Raw genomic sequence first — 25391 nt, forward strand, 5'->3', positions numbered from 1 at the left:
CAGTAGCTGTTCACATCATATGTAAAAACCCTGATGTTCACTTAAAAAGCCAAGAATGGAGCAGCTCATCCCTACGTGATGACACTGGTCAAAGCCCAGCCCCAACCTCAAATACCCTTTCCTTCAAGTTTCATGGAAGACAAGCATCAAGATTGTTCTCTGACCATCTGCCAGATGGAGGGACGAACTAACACTGTCTCTTGCTGTCTTCAAATGCAGACTGAAGACTCATTTATTTATGTATAAGTATTTTAAGAGGGTTTTTGTTGAGTATTTTAAGAGTATTTATTTGTGGAGTATTTTGAGCACTAATCCTGCACTTATGGAAATATCATTGTAATGTACACTTCAAGTGGATACAAAAGAAAACGTGTTTATTGGCTCTCAGAGCAAAAAAAAACAAAAAACAAAAACAGACATACCCCCCCAAAAAACAAAGAAAAATATGCAAAAAAGAAAAATGTAGTATTTTCAAGTATTTATAAATTCAAGGAAAAAACTCCAGCAATCATATATTCTCCAACATGAATCAACATCAAAACAACACTAAGTTGAACTTTCCCTTCCACTTCCTGCCCAATAACACAACCTGTGTCTTTATTTATTTATTTATGTGTGGAAAAGCAACAATAAACGAAACAAAGAAAAACAACAATATGTTCAGTAAACAGAGGAAGAACAAAAGTATTGAGAATAAGTTAATAAACCATGAAAGTGTGGGAGGGGTAAAAAGACAAAGAGTAGAAGGAAGAGAAACAGACACCAAAAGAGGAGAACAGACTGTAATGGAACAACTAGAATGGAATGATTCTAATGTTCTAGAATGGAACAATTCTAATGTTTGGAGTGTGAGAAACACAGAACTGCTCTTGAAGTGCTTTTGAAGTGTTCTTTACTAAAACATAAACCCTACATGTGCAAACACACACACGCACACACACACACACACACACACACACGTGAGTCAGAGGGAGAGGTAGACAGAGACAGAGAGCTGCAGATAGAAATACACACAATAAAATACTTTAACTGGTAAACATGTAAACTTTCAGAATTCTTAAATGCTTTAAACTGTGTGTATGTGGTGTGAGTGTGTGTGTGTGTGTGTGTGTGTGTGTGAGAGAGAGAGAGAGAGAGAGAGAGAGAGAGAGAGAGAGAGAGAGAGAGAGAGGAAAGATAAAAAAATGAAAGACTGTGGTTTTTCATTTACCATTATCTGTATGTGTGTGTGTGTTAGAGAGAGAGAGAGAGAGAGAGAGAGAGAGGAGAAATATATAAAATTGAAAGACTGCAGTTTATCTGTGTGTGTGTGTGTGTGTGTGTGTGTGTGTGTGTGTGTGTGTGTGTGTGTGTAAGCCTCAGCAGACATGTGTGCATTATGATGTTCACCAGTTGTGTGTGTAGAGGAATGTGTGTTTCCCTGCAGACTCAGGTGTTTCTCCAGGACACAGGAGGCTATTCTAGCTCACACACACACACTGAAGAGACAGAACCCCAAACCCCAAACCCTGCATAGAGGGGCTCAGTGAATGTGGAGTGGAATGTGTGTAAGTGTGTGAGTGTGTATGTGTGAGAGGAGACACTGTAGAAGGACAGAGTGCCGGCGGGCCAGTCCAGATACACTCCTACTCTGTTGGAGCTGGAGGGGGCAGAGATGGCAGTTTTCTTATTATTGTGTCTGACAAAGTAACAGTTACTATAGCAGATCAGACTCCAAGACTTTACATTACATCCAAACCTACAGTCATCACTGTCTCCTTTCCTGCTGATTCCTTTATATGTCACTCCCATATCAGCCCTCCCACTCCACTCAACCTCCCAGTAACAGCGTCCAGTCAGACTTTCTCTACACAGAACCTGAGGACACTCATCAAATCTCTCTGGATGATCAGGATACGACTGCTGCTCCCACACACGAGTCACCTTTCTGCTCCCCTCAGACAGAGAGAGACGTCTGTGTGCTGTGTTTGGCTCCAGTGTGAGATCACATGCATCTGCACACAAGAAGACACATTAGAGGAGAGATCACAAATACTGTGTGCGTGTGTGTGTGTGTGTGTGTGTGTGTGTGTGTGAGTGTGTGTACATTATATTTACTTCTTACATTTTCTTAGTCCTGGTTTGATTCTGATCTTCCCTGCATGCTCCACCCTAAAGGAACACACACACACGCAAATAGCAGTTTAGGAAATTTTAAACTCTAAAAAATCAATTTTTTCTCTCTTTCTTACACACAGAGATAATAGTTCTGTCACTCTCACACACACAGATAAAAGTTATGTGTGTATGTGTGTGTGTTTCTCTCATTCACTCACACACACACACACACACACATACACACACAAATAATTCGGATTCTCTCTCTCACACACAATAGTTCTCTCTCTGTCTCTCTCTCTCTCTCTCTCTCTCTCTCTCTCACACACACACACACAATAGTTTTGTCTCTCTCTCTCACACACACACACACACACAGATAATAGTTCACTCTTTCTCTCTCTCTCTCTCTCTTCCTCTGTCTCTCTCTCTCTCACACACACACACACAGATAAGAGAGAGTACTGTCATGTTTAGCTGCAGCTCTTAAGATTCTTATAGGTACAGGGGTTTTAAAATAAAATAAAACAAAGTAAAACAACATACACCAAAGTGAATTAGTAAAGAGATTAAAAAACAACTCAGCTTTCTGGAAAGAAACAAGAGAACAACTAATTTTGATAAAATTTCTCCACAACATAATAAACCAAGCTAACAGCTACACAGTAGCTAACAGGAGTGGAACTGTAGCAGACACAAAGTTAACGATAAAGCCAAGGAAGATGGGGGAAAAAACATGAAACAAAAGGATAATCTACATTCAAGCTTTCTTTCAGGGAATATCAAGGTAAGAACCTCAACTCCAAAGAAACCTGAATACATTTTAGCTCTTCATTCATCCAAAAACTAGCTCCTGTGCTATTGCAGCTAGTAACTGAGTGAGCCATGGCTAGTACAGGCGCGGGAAAACGCCCCCTTACAATAAACTACCCAGCAGAGCTAAAAACTGCACAGGTCAAGAAAACTTACAAACACAAAATACTCAAAGAAAACCCAGAGACCCTCACAGCAGACTGTAGCACAGCAGGAAACAAAAACATCCATCGCCAATCTCCTGTTATATACAGAAAACCTCATACAAATATTCCTACAAATGCAGACATAGTTATTTGATTCTAATGGAAAATTCTTAAATGAGGAACAGCTTTTCCCAGGAGCCAAAGTTGCCAGAGTTTGGTGTCCCTGAACCAGCGATGCCCTCCAGTTTGTTACACATGCCATCTCAGGTACTCCAATCCACATCATTATCCTCACTGGCACCAATGAGGGCAAAGCAAGAGAATGTAGCAGAGTGTGTAAGAAGACTAGCACAGACCTCCACAGAGACCTTCCCCTCCTCCAAAATCACCATCTCTACCATCCTGCACAGAAGAGACTTCCATCCAGCTACAATCCACAAGATAAACGCAGAGTATGTCTGCCATCAACATCCACCCCAACAGGCAGCCCAAACAGCAGAACTACGCCTCTGTAGTAAAAACTCTACCCTCCACAAGCACTACAGACATGGAGAGATCAAACAGATGCTCAACCTCATATGCAACAGACTGCTGAGCTAAGGTCACAATTCTTTAATCAAGAAATAAATGAATAGATCAATGAATTAATGAATAGACAAATAAATAAATAAATATCACTGGATATAGGTTAGCCATTAGACTTAATATGTATGTTTATATACATGAATGTTTGTACATATAACATCAACATAATCCTTCATTTTTACAGGTTTATCTCACTTTGAATCTGTTTGTATTTGTGTTTTTCCTTTCATACTTCATTTAAATAATGAAACCATTATTTGTCTCTCTATGGAACATTCAAGGCATAAAATCATCCCTGTTTGGGTACAAAAGTATAAACACTGAATTCACAAATAACACAAAAGATAAAGACATTATAATTTTCCAGGAAACCTGATGTAACTCTGATTTGGTGACTCACCCTCCTGTAAACTACAAGAAAATCATCCTCCCTGCTGATACACACCCTGACATTAAAAGAGGGAGAGATTCAGGTGGAATCATTATCTGGTATAAATCAGAATTGTCTAAATTCATAATTCCTCTGAAATAGAAAATTCACATATTTAGCTTAAAATCAACAAAGAAATAAACACTCCAAAAGATATATTCCTTTGTACAATCTACATTCCTCCCAGTGAATGCCCTTATTATAATGAAGACATCTGTCCCAGTCTCCATGATCAGATCAGTGGCTTCCAGGCCCAGGGAAGTGTGCTGATCTGTGGAGATCTGAATGCACGTACTGGATCTCTACCCGACTCCAACACAGAACAAGGTAACACCATTACCACCATTATTTGGACACCAATACCCAAGAAATATAACTAATCTCTCCTGATATAATTGTAACACACAGGTGAAAAGGATGGAACAGACCTCCTGCAGCTCTGTCAAAGCACATTGTCAACGGTAGGTTACGAGGGGACTCTTTGCGGAGATACACCTTTTGCTCACCTCTTAGACCCTGGACCTGCTGGAGAAGTACTGACAGATCTGGACCCTAGGCGTGCTGAATACGCACACATACACTAGAAACCTATAGAAACTACAATTACTTATGATTGAAAATTAGTTCAACAATTAGTTCAATCCAGCAGTCAGTGAACTGATAGAGAAAGCACATAATCGTAAAATTCACATTCAAATATCAATTCAAATTTGGCTCAAAATATTCCATTCTATCATAGAACCAGTTCTGCTATGTGGTTGTGAAGTTTTTTGTGGCCACTCACAATGGAGCAAACACCCAGATGAAATGATGCACACTGAATTCTGTAAAAATATCCTGAAAGTGCACAGGAAAACATCAAATAATGCATGTAGAGTTGAATTAGACAATTTACACTATTACTCAAAATTCAAAAAAGAATTATTAAATAGTGGCTACACTTAAAAAAAACAGAGACCCCCACTCCTACCACTACAAAGCCCTGCAGTGCCAAGAGCTGAGCAGAGAAAAGAGTTCCCTCACACAGCAGAGAAAAGAGTCCCCTCACAAAGCAGAGAAAATACATCAGTGTAACAAAGACACTGTAGCGACAGAGCTACACTTTCTCACTGAATGTGAAACATTCAACCAAATTCATTTCCAATTTTGTGAAGTAAATTTGATGATCCACCCCAACTTTAAGGCACACACACACACACACATACGCACACCTGCATGCACACACATGCATATACACTCACACAGACTGCACTTCCCAGTTTATAAACACCTTTATGTATTTATCTCATTATTTATATTTTGCCATTCGTATTATTTTCCTTTCTTATCACTTATTTCGATTATTATTTCATGCAAAATTCAGTTCTTTTCAAGTTCTTTATAATAATAGAATTCTTAATTTCATTAATTACAAAGGTTCATTCATGTTTATTGTAATACTGATTATATAGTAGCAATATTCTGTTACTGAATATGGTCATACCATAAAGCTTACTGAATTGAATTGAATTGAACTGAGAGAGAGAGAGAGAGAGAGAGAGAGAGAGAGAGAGAGAGAGAGAGAGAGAGAGTGAGAGAGATAATGGCTTAGGGGAAAGAAAGGAAAAAACTAAACACCACGCTGAGCGTGGAAAAAGGGAAAACAAAGGACGCCACAGGAAGAGATGGCAACCCCGATGCACTGGGGAAAACCAAACTAAAACTTCCCAAACAAAACCAGAAAATGGGGAGGAACTTGAATGGCTAAGGGAAGCCCCAGGAGAGAGACGGACTCGAGAGGCAAAACTGGAGAGGGGAGGGGATGTATAAAAACATGGACACCCTCGCAGACAAGAAGTGAGGTGTAGCATGAGGGCTCACAGACCTCAATACCCAGAGTTACCAGCTAGGAGCTTGGCTCAGAACTTTGGCAAAGACCCAACAATGACTGGGTCACTGGGCTTATATAAGGTCAAGCCCAGCTGTTGGGTGTTAAGCCTGATTAGTGGTGTGGTTGACTCGAGGCCTCCATCTGCTGGCCGGAGGGGGCCTCGGCCTGGTGCCAACCCTTACACATACAGTTCCGTCTCTCTCTCTCTCATCGCTCTCTCACATACACACTCAGCCCCCCCCACCCCCCCACACACACAGAAATAGGTTTCTCTGACTTTCTCTCTCTCACACACACAGAAAGGTCTCTCTCTCTAGCTCTCTCTCTCACACAAACGCACACACACCTTATAGTTAATTGCTCAGAATTTAAGATTCTTGAAAAAATTGTTCTCTGATTTCAATTAATATTATGTTAAAAACTTAAATCCTTTAAGATTATCTGTGTGTGTCAAAAACAGACAAGAAAAAGATACTCTAATCTACTCTAATACTCTACTTTTAATACTCTAATCTAATAGCGCTCTATTTATATCTCTCTTTTACGGTGTGTGTGTGTGTGTGTGTGTGTGTGTGTGTGTGTGTGTGTAAAATATTTAAATCATAGATTGAGAGTTCAAAAATTATTTAGATCATAGACTGGAATTTCAGTTCATATTTATCAAATAAAGGCATGAAGGTGTTTTTGGAGATGGAAGTTATGATATATTGCTGTTACTGTAGTATTAACACACTAACCTGAACACATACTGTCAAAATTCATCATGATTGTTTTCACAGATTTCTACAGTTGTTAACAAATGTTTGTCAATTCTGAATTCACTTTTTCAGAACCCTTCACATAGTTACAACTACAGTGATTTATGTGGACTGAAGTGTGTATCAGTTTTCATTACTTTATCCATTTATATATATATATATATATATATATATATATATATATATATATATATATATATATATATATATATATATATATATATATATAATATGTATTGTCTATGTGATGTCTTACATGTATCGTCTATTTGATGTCTTACTTGTATCGGCTATGTGGTGTCTTACATGTATTATCTATGTAATGACAGGGAGTCCTGTCACACATACATAAGAAACAGATGATTATAGCCTTCAGTAGGTCAGAAACACCACACACACATACACATTCACGCACACACACTCACACACACACACACACACACACACACACACACACACACACACACTAAGCATAATAACCCTAATGTTTCTGCTCCACTGTGTATGAGAGCAGGTTGTATTTGAGAAAACACAGTTTAGTATCAGATCAGATCAAGGACAGGGGATTTGTACATACCTGAGTGTGTCCAGTCTGCAGTGGGGATCCTCCAGTCTAGCAGAGAGCAGCTTCACTCCTGACTCTCCTGGGTGGTTGTACATCAGATCCAGTTCTTTCAGGTAGGAGGGGTTTGACCTCAGAGCTGAAGCCAAAGAAGAACAGCCTTCTTCTGTGACCAAACAACCAGACAGTCTGCAGAAAGGAGGGAGAAAGAGGAAAATGTGTTAGCATGTAGCAGACTTTACTGTAAAGAAAAGTTTGGAATTAAAAACCGTGAAACAGTAACCTTTTTTATCTGGAAGTTTTTAACATTTTTAAAATATTCTTAACTTTTTCAAGATAAAACATGCCTATTATCTTCTTGATGTAATTATTCCCAATGTTATTAAAAATTTGTAATAATCGTTGGTAGTCTTTTTTTTCCCATAGCAACAGAAGTGTGCTGACCAGCCACTGATCTCCAGTTGTAGTCTAAGAATGTTTTGTACTTTTTGGCTCATTTTCAACATTGCTATTTGTTATATTTATATTATTTTAATTTATAATTAGAAAGGAAAACTGCAGTCAACTCTACCCTTAAACAATTAAGAAAATGTTTTTTATGCAATAAAAATTTTCCCAGTTTGCTCTTTGGTCCCCACTGCCCTGATTCACCAGTCTTGTTTCTTATAAGTTAGTCACTATTTTTTTATTGAGTTTTCCGTCACGTGGAATAACCCAATAGGTTTTTGTAAATGGTGAACCACCCAAGCTTGTTCCTGCTATGTGGATGTTACTTACACATTGAAGTACCCATTTGTAAAATGACAGCTCACTACACTGTCGCCAAACCATTAAGAACCATAAGTCTTTTGTGTAGCTTTCTTTAGATGTTTATAAACATTTAAACATTCTAGGCATTAGCACTGATCACTCTATTTCAACAGTATTCTAGTAAATGTAAATGTATAAACACCATGCTGATCTGGGAATACCTTTCTTGTTAACTATATATATATATATATATATATATATATATATATATATATATATATATATATATATATATATATATATATATATGTGTGTGTGTGTGTGTGTGTGTGTGTGTGTGTGTGTGTGTGTGTGTGTGTGTGTGTGTGTGTCACAGTTGATTGGCTGGATAGCAGGAGGGACACACCCACACCTGCTAGGGATCACACCCCTTGCCTGTCCCATTCACAATCACTGGAGTATTGAAGGAAATCACCTGTTTGCACTCAGTGTCTGCTTATTTAAATCCACAGATCACAAGAGACGGGAATACACATTAGAGGACCCAAGACGCCAGTCTCATCTAATCACTGCGTCCCTCAGAGAGACTTACTGTCTGAGTATTGGTTAGTTGTTTGCATCAAAAGACACCAATGGATAATAATTCTGGTGTAGGATCACAAACTCTACTTCTGGTATATGCCAGATCTGAATAAGATAAATGAATAATACCTCTGCCCTAAATAATTTATTTTTCACTAAAACTAGATTTTTTAACTAAGCCCCTTTTCTGAAATCTTATATAAAGACCAAATCTATATTCGGAATTAGAAAATATGCATCACAGAATATCACGTCTTAAAAGTTGCATTTCAACAATGAATTCACAAAGAGTTCACCTGAGAATCTCCAGTTTACATTGTGAACTCTTCAGTCCAGCAGAGAGCAGCTTCATGCCTGAATCCTGCAGATCATTGTTGCTGAGGTCCAGTTCTCTCAGGGGGTTATTTGTGAGTTGTAGAGCTGAGCCAAAGACTTCACATGTCTGTTCTCCAAGATTACACATTGCTAGTCTGCAATGGCAAAGATTGTACATTCATTGAGGAATATTTTAATGCATTAAGACAAAAATGTATTTAGATCATGATGCCTGAAAAACTAAAGTTATGTGGCTTTTTGATGATGAAATGAGTAAAGTTTGCTATTCAATTATTGGATTCCTGCTGTACACTGTGTTGATCTTAAAAACATTTTCATAATCACTATTAAATCTTTCCCATTTTCTGTGTTCAGTCAGTAATTGTTGATTCTAGATAAATGGATTTACAAATAACTTCAAAAAGCATCGAAAATCATGATGACATAAGAAGATACTCTGTTTAATATATGTGACTGAAGTTTGGAAAGTTTTTTTCAGTTTAATCAGAGGAGTAGGGGTTAGTAACTTAATCAGAGGAGTAGGGGTTAGTAACTTAATCAGATGGGTAAGGGTTAGGGGTTATGAACTTAATCAGAGGGGTCGGTGTTAGGAGTTAGTAACTTAATCAGTGGCATAGAGGTTTAGGGGTTAGTCACTTAATCAGAGGGGTAGGGGTTTAGGGGTTATTAACTTAATCAGAGGGGTAGGTGTTAGGGGTTAGTAATTTAATCAGAGGGGTAGGTGTTTAGGGGTTAGGGGTTTGTAACTAAATCAGAGGGTTAGGGTTTATTTGTTATTAACTTAATCAGAGGGGTAGGGGTTAGGGGTTATTAACTTAAACAGAGGGGTAGGGGTTAGTAACTTAATCAGAGGGGTAGGGGTTAGGGGTTATTAAAATAATCAGAGGGGTAGGGGTTAGGGGTTAATAACTTAATCAGAGGGGTAGGGGTTAAGGGTTAGTAACATAATCAGAGAGGTAGGGGTTAGTAACTTAATCAGAAGGCAGAACAAAGGGGCTGAAGCATCAGCCCTGTTCTTGTGTCTCACTTCAATTCTAGTCTCTTTATTTATGGGAACTGCTATATTGCCTCCTTCCTGCAAAATCAGGTACAACTACTGAACCCTTTCCCTGATGTTTTTATAGTATAATGTTATTCAGTGTAAGGTGAACTTACTTTACTATTTTATGTAAATTAGCTCATTCATTATAGCATTTTGAGCCTCCTTTATTGAGATTGAGATAATATGGACATTCATCCAGGGCACATTCGACTTCACTATCCCATCATGCTTCACTATCCCGTTATGCTTCACTATCCCATCATGCTTCACTATCCCATCATGCTTCGTTATCCCATCATGCTTCACTATCCCATCTTTTCTTAATTTTCTATTCAGTAATGACTTAACAGAAAGTCCACCTGAGAATCTCCAGTTTACAGTGTGAACTCTTCAGTGCAGCAGAGAGCTGCTTCACTCCTGAATGCTGAAATTCACAATTTCTTAGGTGCAGTTCTCTCAGGAAGGACTTTGCTGATGTCAGAACAGAGGAGAGATGTTTTCTACTGTCTGGTGTGTGATTACAGTCTGTAAGACTGCAAAGACAGAATATAAAGCCCTGAGTTAAAATAGCATGAAATCAAGGCACACAGTAATAACAAACAACATTCTGTTAAGAATAATTATTCATTAATTGCTATTTTTAATATAAATTTACATAATATCTGTAGACTAAACAATCGAGTGATAAAAATATTGAATCAAAGTAAAAATTATTATGAAAAAAATGAATCTGGTCAGAATCTGGTCAATGATCCAAAAGCCCTGATCATCTAAATACATCATTTCATAAAGATATAACTGTTTTAGTGTGAATACATCACTTCATAATGAAATAACTGTTTTACTGTGAATACGTCACTTCATAAAGATATAACTGTTTTAGTGTGAATACGTCACTTCATAATGATATAACTGTTTTATAAAGTTTTATAATGATATAACTGTTTTTATATGTGTTGATAAAGCTCATGGAAAAGACACATTTGTGCTCACCTGAGTATATCCAGTCTACAGTGTGCTCACCTGAGCATCTCCAGTTTAGAGTGTCTCACCTGAGCATCTACAGTTTACAGTGTCTCACCTGAGCATCTCCAGTTTCAGTGTCTCACTTGAGTGTCTCCAGTTTACAGTGTTTCACCGGAGTATCTCTGGTTTACATTGTCTCACCTGAGTATCTCCAGTTTACAGTGTGAACTCTTCAGCCCATCAGAAAGCAGCTTCACTCCGTCATCTTGCAGGGTGCTGATATTGATACACAGTTCTCTCAGGGGGGAATTTGATGATGCCAAAGTGGAACATACAGTTTTACACAAATCTGTGTCCAGACTACAGTTACCTAGTCTGCAGATACAGAGGAAATAAAGCACATTTAAAAGTGTGTGATCAAACTGCACAGAAATGGTTTGAACAGCTTGAAAAAGAAAACAAGAAAACAAGCAAGTCAGTCTAACCAAACTAGTGGCAAAGTTACTGAATAAAAAGACTTGCAGTTAATGAACATTTACAAAATTAATATATATTACCTATTACCTACTATTCACTTTTTGTTATATAAATAAAATCAGCTACAGGGAACTAGAACTAGACAGAACTAATCAATGTCTGAAAGAGTCTGGAACAGGTGTGTTAAAGAGGGACTCAGGATTTACCATAATTAGATATTTAATATTAATTAATGAATTAACAAACTTTGGGTGAGTCATTAAAGTATTACTACACAACACATACATATTAGAACAGTGATGTGGCTGCTTACAAGGAACTAAAATGAAGCAACAGCTAAAATAATGAGATAACTAAGATATAGGGACAGAATTTAGTGATCAGATCAGATTTAGATTTCACTCTACTACATGAAATGCAAGACATAAACAACCAAGACACACTGTAATCTGATCACTCAAACCACAGTCAGAAGTGGTCAGAGACAGATCTTGCATTTAATACAAGTGAAAGTCTCTGTATGTGCATATCACTACACAAGTGGAAACCTGTCTGTTGGCTGACTGCAAAAATTACAGCTGCTGCCAGTCAAAGCTTCTCCTGCACTGAAGCAGACGGGATTGTTAGTCCATGTATGGATCCCTGTCTGTCATACCAGCTAGATCATCACTGCAAATGGCCTGGAAAAGTCCTGGAAAATGATCATTAAGTAGTTTTAATACAGTCACATATTGTGGGTAACACTGAAGGAAAGAACAGATGTTAAGGTCATTGTTTTATGTAAATTCTGTTTTGAAACAAAAAAGTGGTACTTCATATTGAAATATATCAAATGTTTTTGGTAGTTCTATTCTGCCACCTTCAGGTGTGTTGTGAGTTGGGGGATTGCTGGACAATATGGAGGGACCCCATATAAATGATCCAGTGTATCAACCCTGAAGCTGTGTGGCACCTTCCTTGTGAATGTGAATGAAATATTTAGGTATCTGTACTAAAATTACTAATATAAATTAATGAATAAATTATAGTTAAACACTCACAGAGCCTTTCTGCAGTTTGCAGCAGCTGGGATCAGCCTCCTGTATCCCTCCTCTGATGTGCTGTATTTCTCCAAGTCCAACTCATCCAGCACCTCCTCTGAGGTCAGAAGCATGCAGGCTAGTACTGAACATTGTCCAGGAGAGAGCGTCTCTCCTGAGTGTTTCTCTGATTGTAGATACTCCTGAATCTCTCTGGTGAGAGACTGGTCCTTCATTTCAGACAGACAGAGGAACAGGTTGATGGATCTCTCATGGGGAAGGTCCTCTCGTTGTATTTGTTCTTTGATGTACTGGACTGTGTCCGTGATGCTCTCCAGGCTGCTGTGTGTGTGTGTCAGTAGGTCTTGTAGGATTCTCTGATTGGAATTCACTGAGATGCCCAGCAAGAAACGGAGGAAAAGGTCCAGGTGTCCATTCTGACTTTTTAAGGCTTTACGCACTACTGCCTTCAGCAGGTCATGGAGAGGAACATTTTCAGACCTGCAACTTGACTGTAACTTAAAAGCTTGCAGTGCCCTCATTTTATTGCTGATAAAACAGTGAAACACATAGAGAGCAGCCAGGAACTCCTGAAAGCTCAGATGTACAAAGCAGTAGATCTTCCTCTGGTAAATCACAGATTCTTCCCTAAAGATCTCAGTGCAGATCCCAGAATACACGGAGGCCTCAGTGACATCAATGCCACAGTCTCTCAGGTCTTCTTCATAGAACAACACGTTTCCCTTCATCAGCTGTTTGAAAGCAAGTTTAGCCAGATTCAGAATCATGGGCCTGTTTGATTCCAAATGTTTCTTTTGATCTTTTTTTTTTTCCCTCTCATACTTCTCATTCTTCATGTTTATCTGAGTGTGCAGGAACTGTATGTACATCTCAGTGAGAGTTTTAGGGATTTCTATATCAGTTTGTTTTAGTATTATCTGAAGCACAGTGGCTGAGATCCAACAGAAGACTGGTATATGACACATGATATGGAGGCTCTTTGCTGTCTTTATGTGTGAGATGATTTTCTCAGCTTGGTCTTGGTCAGTGATTCTCTTGCTGAAGTACTCTTCCTTCTGTGGGTCTGTGAATCCTTGAATTTCTGTCACACGGTTGATGTACTGAGGAGGGATTTGATTGGCTGCCGCTGGTCGGGAGGTTATCCAGATGAGAGCAGAGGGAAGTAGCTCTCCTTTGATGAGGTTTGACATCAACGCACCCACTGAAGATGTCATGCGTATGTCAGATACTTTATTACACTGGGAAAAGTTCAGGTGAATTCTGCTTTCATCCAGGCCATCAAAAATGAACACAACGTTGCACACATCATATATCTTTGGGTCCAGATCTTTTATCTCAGGGTGGAAGTCACACAGGAGTCTATGCAGACTGTACTGGTCATCTTTAATCAGGTTCAGCTCCCGGAATGGAAGCACAAACATGAAATCTACATCCTGATTGCCTTTTCCCTCTGCCCAGTCCAGAATGAACTTCTGCACAGAGACAGTTTTCCCAATGCCTGCAATGCCTTTAGTCAGAACAGTTCTGAGCTTTAGCACTTCTGGGCCTTTATCTTCTTTTGGTTCTGTGTGTCTGACACCTTCAGCCATCACAGCCCTGAACTTCTCTTCCTCCATGGCTCCTTCAGGACCTTGTACAGGTTTAAAGATGTCTGAGCAGTAGATTGGAGTGTCTTGTACCAGCTGTTTCCTGAGTGTTTTCTCCATCTGTAAAACCTCATGTTCTTCATTCACTGCATCACTCTCTCCCTCTATGATGTAGAGTTGTGTGTAAACCCTGTTCAGGAGGGTTTTATTCTCTTGTGATTTGATTCCCTCAAATAAACTTTCATACTTGTTCTTCATGCTGGTTTTATGTGTGTGTAAGACGCTGTATAGGACATCATCCACTGATGTCTGAGAGTCCTGCTGTATGGACTCGTCTTTGTGTAGGTGTAGAACAGGATGAGTTCTTCTGTAGATATATACAGTCATAATGTCAGTAATGAAACTACTGGATTTACATACACATACAGCCAAAATGTCAGGAATGAAACTACTGTATAATAAAGTGCTAATGAAAATATTAACAGACTTGTGTGCTGAAATAAATGAACTTGGATAGTGATGGAGAACTGGGCATTAATGAGGAACAGACTGATACAAAGTAGAGTGGGAGATACACAGTGAGATTTACACACTGTACACTAACACTCAGGAGTCAGAGGTGGGCGGGTCTAGAGGTGGGCGGGTCTAGAGGTTAGTAGGATGTAACTGTAACATTATAAGGACGATTCCTAATACAGGAAAAACAGGTCATAATACACACGGGGTCATATGGCAAAAACAAACACTGTTAGAACAGGCAAAACAAGAAGAAACAGTCAGAAATGATGGAACAATGTTAATCACTAGAGAACATTAGCAAGAGTCTGAAATGTACAGACAGACAGATAGATAGACAGACAGACAGATAGATAGATAGATAGATAGATAGATAGATAGATAGATAGATAGATAGATAGATAGATAGATAGATAGATAGATAGATAAGAGTAATACTACATATATAGACATGAAAATTAATGATACTATACACACAATCAGTTATGAAACTATATACACAGACATGTAATGAGACTATATACACACAGACATGACATCAGAGTTGAGACCACACACACACACACACACACACACACACACACACACACACACACACACACACACAAATCAAAGATGAGTCACTATACACATACCTACATGATGTCAATGAGGAGACTATATATACACATACAGACATGAGGTCAGTTTACTAAAAAAACTCTTTAGAGGAACATATATAAGAGTAAAAGTGAACATGTCACTAGAAACCCCAAAACTAGGGCTAAAACGAAATCACCAAAAAACAAAAATGATTATAGACAGAATCTAGTGGCACTACATCTACAGCACTGTCTCACCTGGGGTCAGTCAGAGTCTAGTAGCACTACATCTACTGCACTGTCTCACCTGGGGTCAGTCAGAGTCTAGTAGCACTACATCTACTGCACTGTCTCACCTGGGGTCAGTCAGAGTCTAGTAGCACTACATCTACTGCACTGTCTCACCTGGGGTCAGTCAGAGTCTAGTAGCACTACATCTACTGCACTGTCTCACCTGGGGTCAGTCAGAGTCTAGTAGCACCCTCGTTCACCCTCGTTTGTGGCCATGCCCTCCGTGATGGCACGCACCTGCACAAGGTTTAATGTCAAGTGTTTCTCTCTATTTTAAACCTCTGTCAGTGCATGCCTCGGCGTTGGTCGTTGTTCATGTTAATGTCAATGTAGTTTGGTTAAATCACGTTAAGGTTCAGAGTCTCTGTTGTTAGTGTTTAACTGTTTGTGTTCATGTCCGATGTCATTGCTATGTGTGAGTGCCACCAATGTCGTTCATGTTCAGTGTTAATAAATGTGTGTCATAGTCGAGGGAGCCTGTGTGTCCTGTTCCGCGCCCTGCGACACTCGAGGCATAAAACAGGAACAATCAAACTGGTGAAATACCAAACCTCTTGATAGCTTAACAGATGCACTGCTGGTTTCTGAGAGTAGTTCAGGATAATAGTGTATGTTATGTTCCCTGCATGTGTGTTTAACTCATTTTACACACATACAAGGAACATTAAAACACATCTAGGCACCCTGGTTGGGTGTATACAGTGTTAAACTTTTCACACCGCTTCAAACACTTCCAGGGACCATCAAACCCTTCCAGGGACCCTGGCTAATTTTATAATAGTGTTAGACTATTATAACTTCCAGGGAAAATTAGAATATATGATTTTATATTTATGGACTGATCGAGTAATGTGTATGATTTAGTATTAAAATTTGATCAGAAAATACATACATTTTTATCCTCTTATAGGAAAGTAGTCCAGGGACAGACAGCCCAGAGAAACCAGTCTGCTTTATGCTATTGTAACGGCCGGAGTGCCACAGGGCATGGAGCAGGACACACACACATGCACACACACACACAAACACACACACACACACACACACACTCACACACACACACACACACACACACACACATAAACAAATACACACCCACACACACACACACACACACACACACACACACACACACACACACAAACACATAAACAAATACACACCCACACCCACACACACACACACACACATAGTCCATCTGCGTTCAGTACGACTGCCTCACTCATTCGCTCCTGAAATTTACACTATTTTGTCTGCATTTTTTTTTATTATTGAACTATAATTCCACATCAATTTATTTATAGCCTTATAACTGTTCTTGTTAATTTTAGAAGTACACAGATGTTGTCCTCGCTACACACCACACAACAGACATTAAGTGATCAGACAGAGAGGCTACCTCTACTACCCATGAAACACACCAGACACGAAGTGATCAGACAAAGAGAGGCTACCTGTACTACACGCCAAACACACACCAGACACTAAGTGATCAGAAAGAGACAGGCTATCTGTACTACACACCAAACACACACCATACACTAAGTGATCAGACAGAGAGAGAGACTACCTGTACTACACAGGAAACACACCAGACATGAAGTGTTTAGACAGAGAGAGACTACCTGTACTACACATCAAACACACCAGACATTAAGAAATCAGAGAGAGACTACCTGTACTACTCCCTTCACTCATAACTCTCATCTGTCAGTGATGTACCTTTGTAAACCAGAGTTTTTCCGTATGTACATACATACTTTACTAACAGAACTGTTGTAAGGTTTATGCAGGTCTCCATACCAATAAAAGCTCATGAGGCTCCTCTGGTGTGTACAGTAGAGTGTAGGTTACACAACCCCAGCTGAGTGTTAATAACACCTCACCCTCCTCTAGTATGTACTGTAGAGTGCAGTTTACACAACCCCAGCTGAGTGTTTAATAAAACCTCACTGTGTTCTGTTTCACTATTTGTTATAAAGGTATGTAAAAAGCACACATATCACTTAATGAAAGAACTCATTCTCAGAGAGCTTAACTCTTTGATTTGCCCACTATGTCATACATGTTGTCATTAAAAGGAGGTGTTTGATATGGCTGGAATTGTTGACTGTCATTATCACTTTGTGATCATCATCAACACACTTTACAAATGATCTTAGAACTGTAAAAATGGAGTAGACCTTACATTACTGACAGAACAGTACCCCTCCACCCTTCCAAACCTGCGACAATGAAAAAATATGAGTGGCTAATGTGTCACTCACTTTTGGTCAGACGGCACAGGTCCACTGCTGAAGTTAGGAGGATCAACTATGGACCAATCACTCTTCATAGACACACAGCTGGGAGCTGGAGATGATTCACTCTTCAAAGACACACAGCTGGGTGCTGGAGATGATTCACTCTTCAAAGACACACAGCTGGGAGCTGGAGACTCTGCTCTCTTTACCCTGATGAAGATGAGGAAAGTGTTGATTAATTAGATCCTTCACTACATGTCATCTTATCCTGAATATTCCCTCTTCCTGTTTCCTCAGATTAAGTGTTGATGGAAAGCTCCTCACTTTGGATCAGAGGTTCCTCCTCCACTGCTGGAGTTATGAGGCTCCATCATGGAGCTGTTCCTCTTCACACACACACAGCTGGACACTGGAGATGCTGCTCTCTGCTCCGTCTCAACAGTTCATAAACACAGAGTGAATCAACACTGAATCAAGGTGTTAACATATTAAAAATAAAACTCATGATGTCAAACATGAAACTTAAGTAAACACTGACATTAACAGTGTGGCTGGAGAACTGAAACAGTGATGACGGCAGATTACTGAACACACTGTAATGGATTCAGTTACATATTCCTCTAAATACATACAACAATATGTTATACAGAATTTAGAATTAACTTTAAAAATATACATAAAGCTGTGTACCCTCATTTGTCAGTTTTACATCACAATATTTCAAACATTTTAAATTATAAATCTCCATGATAAGTCTAATCATAAGCCCAAATGTTTCTCAAAGTCCCACAAGGGTGTCACGTTATGGCCCCACCCCTCCTCAAACGTCTTCGTGTGTGTTTTCGTGTGTGTTGCCTCGCCCTCTCGTGTCATCCACCTGTTCTGTGTTAGGTGTAATCGTCTTGAGTGTATATATGTCTCCTGTGTTGTAGTGTGTGTTGTTGGTGTTTGGAATGTGCATATCGTTTCAGGTTTGTTGTGTTTTTGCATGTATGAAAAAAGTGTATTTCTGTTATCGTGCCACTCCTCGTAACGTCACAAAGGGAAGATGGAGGCCTTTTCTGAAAGCTTTTACTGTACTGATTTCAAACAGTGGGAAACTGGAATCTTAATGTTTTCAAATGTATTTAATAGGGCTGTCAGCATTAGCATTTATGATTAACATGTTTTTTTAAAGCAAATTATTCATATTACCAAGTTTGACCCCCACTTCTACCCGTGGCTTAATTATTGACAGGAATGACTGAGGAAACAACATCCATTGTGCTGAATGGCAGGTTTTGTTTTAAAAAAGCTTCCTTCTTATTCAACTAAGCTGAGATGTTAAAGAACAAATGGATTCCTTTAACCAGTTTATCATGCATTAAATTATTCCAACACTACACGTGTAATTGTTTTATTCCACAAAATACAAGTAAATACTAGTATTGCAATACTGTATCAAAATGTTAAACTTCATGATTAATAATTATTAATCACAGTCTATTATGTGATTAACTTGATTAATTTTTAATCCATTGACACAACTAGCATTAATGAAGTAAAATCATATACATCTTATGTTTGGATAGTGATTTTCTAAAGATTATCAGTGCTGGTACAGAATCCCCACAGTCCTGTGTAACATGGAGCACACAGCACTGTGTCTGTGCCCTGATATTTGTTACAGTTAATCAGTTAAAAACCTTGTGCTGTGTGCAACATATGTAATATATGTGGATGAAAACATAAAGGTCTCATATATGTGTCAAAGTTCCCTCAGCACTCAGATAGTGTAACGGCCCGTATGTGTGTACATCAGTTAGTTGTTCACTACATTTACAGTACACTATAGGTGGTGGTATCTTTGCCCTTAATCAGTGTACATCAGTAGTTCACTACATTTACTGTACACTATAGGTGGTGGTACCTTTGCCCTTAATCAGTGTACATCAGTTGTTCACTACATTTACAGTACACTATAGGTGTGGTACCTTTGCCCTTAATCAGTGTACATCAGTTGTTCACTACATTTACAGTACACTATAGGTGTGGTATCTTTGTCCTTAATCAGTGTACATCAGTTGTTCACTACATTTACAGTACACTATAGGTGTGGTACCTTTGCCCTTAATCAGTGTACATCAGTTGTTCACTACATTTACAGTACACTATAGGTGTGGTATCTTTGTCCTTAATCAGTGTACATCAGTAGTTCACTACATTTACAGTACACTATAGGTGGTGGTGGGAAAAGGGAGGCTTGTGAAACATTGAGATGTTCAAAGCAGTTGTGTTGAAAATTGATTCAAGGTTTAAAAACTGTAATGAACACTACTGTAGGAAACTGGGATGACTGGCACTGGTTGGCTTTATACTGTGTTCAACCTGGTATGTTGGCCAGAACACTTAAAGCCATACTGAGTTCAAAGGTGTACTAACAGGCATGGACTTTGATGTTACAGAACTGTGAAGTAGAGAAAAGGTTACCCTATAGTATATAATATAATATGAGATCAAGTCTGTGTCACCAATCTGTGGTCTAAAACACAAATACAGCTTTTACTTTAAATACCAATGTTCTTTGTAAACAGCATGCACATTAAACAGAAAAGCATTTTACAGTTGATTGTAATGCCTATAGTAAGCTCAATATAATTGGTACTTGGCTGCCATCTAGCGGCAAATCTTTGGAACTGACTCAATGACTTGATAAACAAAGAAATGCAGTGACCACAACATTTAAATTACTGATTTAACCTCTCAAACTCAAGTACTGATACTCAAAGGAAGTACATCTCCCAGCTGATTGTTTTCCGTTGTGTTCTGTAAGGCATTTCAAATTCTTTGTATTTCAGTTTCATGTGTAAATCAGGACATTTAGAAAGAAAATCTATTAACAAAACGCCTGTATGTTTACTGGAATAAATAACCACATGGGTTCTATGGGTTCACATGTACTCTGTAGGGTTCAATGGGTTCACATGAACTCTGTAGCATTGTGTGGGTTCACATGAACTCTGTAGGGTTGTGTGGGTTCACATGTACTCTGTAGGGTTCTGTGGGTTCACATGAACTCTGCAGGGTTGTGTGGGTTCACATGTACTCTGTTGGGTTATGTGGGTTCACATGTACTCTGGAGTCTATGAAGTGCAGACCTATTTAATGAATTTTCTGTGTGGAACATGTTTCATCTACGGCAGAAGGAAATGTTGTGAATGTAGATAATTATGATTATGGATAATGAAAGTCAGTAAAGTAAAATGAAGGAGCAATGTCTCACATTTATATATGTATTATTATTATTTATATTTATATTATAAAATATTAATTGTTCTGCTGTTTTGGGGCTGAGTCAGCTTCTTCTCTTCCCAAAATACCTCCTCAGTCTTGGAAGTTTAATTCAGAGTGAACACTTGTTGCTGGCAAACATAGGTGTTTTTACCATTATATAAAAGACATATAGCACATTATGTGGACATACAGCACATAATAATAATAATAATAATAATAATAATAATAATAATAACAATAATAATAATAAGTTCAATTTATATAGTGCCTTTCATAGACACAAGGTTGCTTTACAATGAAAGTTGAGAAGAAGTAAAATAAATAAGTAAATAAATAAAATTGACACAAATTGACCATACAATAATTAACAACTATGGATAAGAAAAGAGGTTATGAAAAGTGTTGGGAAAAGAGGTATATTTTTAGTTGAGATCTGAAGGAGAAGACTGTGGAGCAGAGACGGAGAGATTGAAGTAAGGTGTTCCAAAGTTTTGGGGCCATGACACTAAAGGATCTGCCTCCTACAGACACCAGTCTAAACTTCGGGATGGAGAGGAGACCTGCATTAGGAGATCTGCATTAGAGGACCGAAGTGTACGGGTGGGGCAGTAAGGGTGTAAGAGTTGAGCTAGAGAGGTGCAAGACCGTGGAGAGCTTTGTATGTAAGGAAGAGGATTTTGAGCATGGGCCTAAGCCTAGCAATATTACGGAGGTGAAAAGGGCATTTTTGACCAGAGACATTATGTGGGGTTCAAAAGAGAGAGAGCAGTCAAAGAGTACGCCAAGGTTCCTAACCATGGATGAGGAACTGATCAAGATACCATCCAGATTTAATTTAATATTGAATAATTATGACGTTTTGGACTTTGGGCCAATAAGTAGAAATTCCGTTTTATCAGAATTGAGTGTTAAGAAGTTAATGCTCATCCACTGCTTGAGATCTTGGATACAGGAGAGTAAAACAGGAAGTGGTAGGGTAGTGTTAGCCTTGGTGTTAATGTAGATCTGAGTGTCATCTGCATAACAGTGGAAATGAAGACCATGCCTGCGGATACTCTGACCAAGGGGTAGCATGTGAACAGGAGAGGGCCAAGGACAGATCCCTGGGGAACACCTTGAGTGACATTAGCAGTATGTGATTTGGGTTTACCTAAAACAACATACTGTGTTCTATTAGAAATATAGCACATCACACTCCTGACAGTAAACCAGAGGATTTCTCTCTACATACACTTTCTATATATTAATGTCACTATATCTATCCTACCTACTGCTCACTGGATGTCTCTCACTAGCCTATCAGTCAATATGTCCAGTCAATATCCTTCTATCTAGACAACACTGAATCTCTCCATCTCTCAAATTCTCTATTCTCACAAAAACCCTTTAAGTTGGGAAGTGTCTTGGCTTATAAGCATTCATAGACTTTGTGACTGAGACAGATGTGTGATCAGGTTTGTTTCAGACACTGTCAGTCAAAGACAGGAGCGGCAGGTTCTGTATGACACCTGTAGAAACACAAGCTTCGTTTAGCCGTGGTCACGTGACATGGCCGTTTTGGATCAGTGTTTCAAAACGCTGCGCTTCAGAAACTCGAAACAAGCGTAGGACCGTCCCATCCGAACTATAGGTAACACTACAGCTAATGAACTATACAGAGAATCTGAACTGTCCACTGAGAATGTGGACAACATGTGGACAACACTACAAAATGACTGAAACTGAACAGAAAACTAACTGTAAAAACAGACATCAGAGGAGCTTTAAATGGGAACATTTAGAAAGATTACTGACAAACAACGACTTAAAATGCAAATTTACAATAACTGACAACGTTATATAATTTTAAATATATATATAACTGTGCGATCGTATTGTCCGTTAGCCATTTTAGTGTCCGTTATTTTAGTTGCATAGCGTTAAGTTCACCAGGACTTTAATCTTTACATTTAATCCACTTTTAGGTGAACCTACGATTTAAACACAGAACTATGTACTTACAAAACACGTTGTTTAAACTGCACCGACATCGCATTTTATCAAACTCAATGAACTTACCGTGAAATATTTTAAACGCGCGTATCTCCAATCCGCCCAACTTTCAATAATGGCGACAGTTCAGAAAATACTTTCGTTTTCTTGAGAAGGGGGAGAGTACAGGAACACCAGCGGGTAAGTTGAGGGCGGAGCACATGTCAATCATTTTCAACTGAAGCTAATTACACAACCGATTTCTTATAACATATTTATTAAGGGACATTCAGCGGCCAAAGTTTGCTGTCCATCATTTTTCTGCAGCCAATCACTGACACACAGTCTATATAGCCAATGGAGTCACAGTCCCTCCTACACGGACTTGTTTTGCGGCTGCGCTGAGAGTAAATCTCCACTATGTCGGCACGTTGAAACATTTCGGAACTTTACATACCGCTTTGTTTGTAGATCTAATTTACAGATGATTATAATTTAGACAGATAATCAGCCTCACAATAAGCATGTAAGTGTGTGAACGTCCATGACATGTTGTGCACATGACAAATAAAGAATCTTCTTAATGGCTGAATGCTGGGCGTTTGTGAGTGTGTTCAAGGTTCAAAGGTTCAAAAGGCTTTACTGTCATTTCAGCTATATACAAGTACACAGCAAAATCAAAACAATGTTCCTCCAGGACCATGGTGCAACACAAAACAACAAGTGCAACAGACAACACACTACATGAGTGCAAACAATACAACACAGTGCAATAATGTCATACAATAAATAAATACAGGGCAGGACCAATACACAATACAAAATGAACAGGCAGTGCATTTATTTTGACGAGTAGTACTGGTGGGTTGTGCTTAGGAGTCAGTGACATGCAATACTGAACATAGTAGTCACCGGTAGCAGCCAGAACAGTTCAGAGTACAGTGCTGGTTTAGCACAGTACTCCAGCTGCAAGTAGTATAATGTGCAAGACTGCAAAATGAGTGCATATTATATGTGTGTGAAGTTTGACTTCAGCACTAGTCCAATACAAAAAGAATGTATGTGTGTATGGATATGTATGTATGTATGTGTGTGTGTATGTGTGTGTATAGAAGTGTCCATTTTTGGAATTTGAATTGGAATTGGAGTTAGCCAGAGTTCAGGAGTCTGATGGCTTCTGGGAAGAAGCTGTTGCACAGTCTGGAGGTGAGGGACCGGATGCTGCACTACCTTTTTCCAGATGGCAAAACAGTTTGTGTGAGGGGTGTGTGGGGTCTCCCACAATGCTGGTGGCTTTGTGGATGCAGTGTGTTGTGTAGATGACTGTGAGAAGAGAGACCCCAATGGACTTCTCAGTTGTTTTCACTACTCTCTTGCAGTCAAAGACGGTGTAGTTCCCAAACCAGATAGTGATGCAGCTGCTTAGGATGCTCTCTATACTATCTCTATAGAAGGTAGTGAGGATGGGTGATGAGAGATGGGCTTTCCTCAGTTTCTGAAGGAAGTAAAGACATTGCTGGGCTCTCGTGGTAATGGAACTGGTGTTCAGGGTCCAGGTGAGGACGCTAAGTGAACACCAAGGAACTTGGTGTTCTTGATGATCTCCACTGAGGAGCCTTTGATGGTTAGTGGGGAATGATCTCTCCATGCTCTCCTGAAGTCATTAACCATCTCTTTTGTTTTGTCAACATTCAGATACAGGTTGTTGACCTTGCACCAGCTCACCAGTTCTCGCACCTCCTCTCTGTATGCTGACTTGTCGTCCTTGCTGATGACACCTACCACGATTGTGTCATCAGCAAACCTGATGATGCAATTCGAACTGTGCATTGCTGCACAGTCATGAGTCAGCAGTGTAAAGAACAGAGGGCTGAGTACGCTGCTTTGAGGAGCACCAGTATTCAATGTGGTGGTGTTGGAAGTGCTGCTCCTGAACTGGACTAACTGAGGCCTACCAGTCAAGAATTCCGGGATCCAGTTGCAGAAGGAGGTGTTCAAGCCCAGTAAGCTCAGCTTTCCAATCAGATGCTGAGGAATGATGGTGTTGAATGCTGAACTAAAGTGCATTGCCTCTATCGGCACAGATTGAGACTAATCCCGCCATGTGAATGGCGGCGCCTGGAATACTGTCGCTGAGCCACGTTTCAGTAAAGACTAAAACACAGCAGTCTCTGAACTCTCGCTTTGTAGTCTGCTGGAGTTTGATGCAGTCCAGTTTATTATCCAAGGAGCAGACATTTGAGATGAAGAGAGATGGTAGAGCTGGTCTGTTAGGATTAGCCTTTAGCCTAGCACAGACCCCAGCTCGCTTCCCCTGCTTCTGTTTCCTCCTCCGGCATTCGGACTCAGGCGACGCCGTGGTCTGCAGGCCTGGTTCCCATAGCAACCCGAGCTCTCAGAGTGTCTGAAGCACACTGCCTTCCAGGTAGGTTTGTGCATGGTGTCTTAAGTGTAGCAGGCTCTGGCAGTGGTATAC

At 39.3% G+C, this 25391-nt stretch overlaps 1 protein-coding gene across 1 annotated transcript in view; it reads right to left on the reverse strand.

Moving 5' to 3' along the window:
• Positions 1-1455: 1455 nt before the first annotated feature.
• Positions 1456-25391, reverse strand: part of LOC113577837 (NACHT, LRR and PYD domains-containing protein 3-like) — a 41145-nt gene continuing 17209 nt past the window's right edge. Inside the window, exons 8-10 of the mRNA XM_035526159.1 lie at positions 7277-7450; positions 2105-2151; positions 1456-1994 (exon numbers count right to left, since the gene is read on the reverse strand). Coding sequence (XP_035382052.1) covers positions 1456-1994; positions 2105-2151; positions 7277-7450 — 760 coding nt within the window. The remainder of the gene's footprint in view (positions 1995-2104; positions 2152-7276; positions 7451-25391) is intronic.

Source organism: Electrophorus electricus, chromosome 5 (assembly GCF_013358815.1).
Source record: "Electrophorus electricus isolate fEleEle1 chromosome 5, fEleEle1.pri, whole genome shotgun sequence".
Lineage (NCBI taxonomy): Eukaryota > Metazoa > Chordata > Actinopteri > Gymnotiformes > Gymnotidae > Electrophorus > Electrophorus electricus.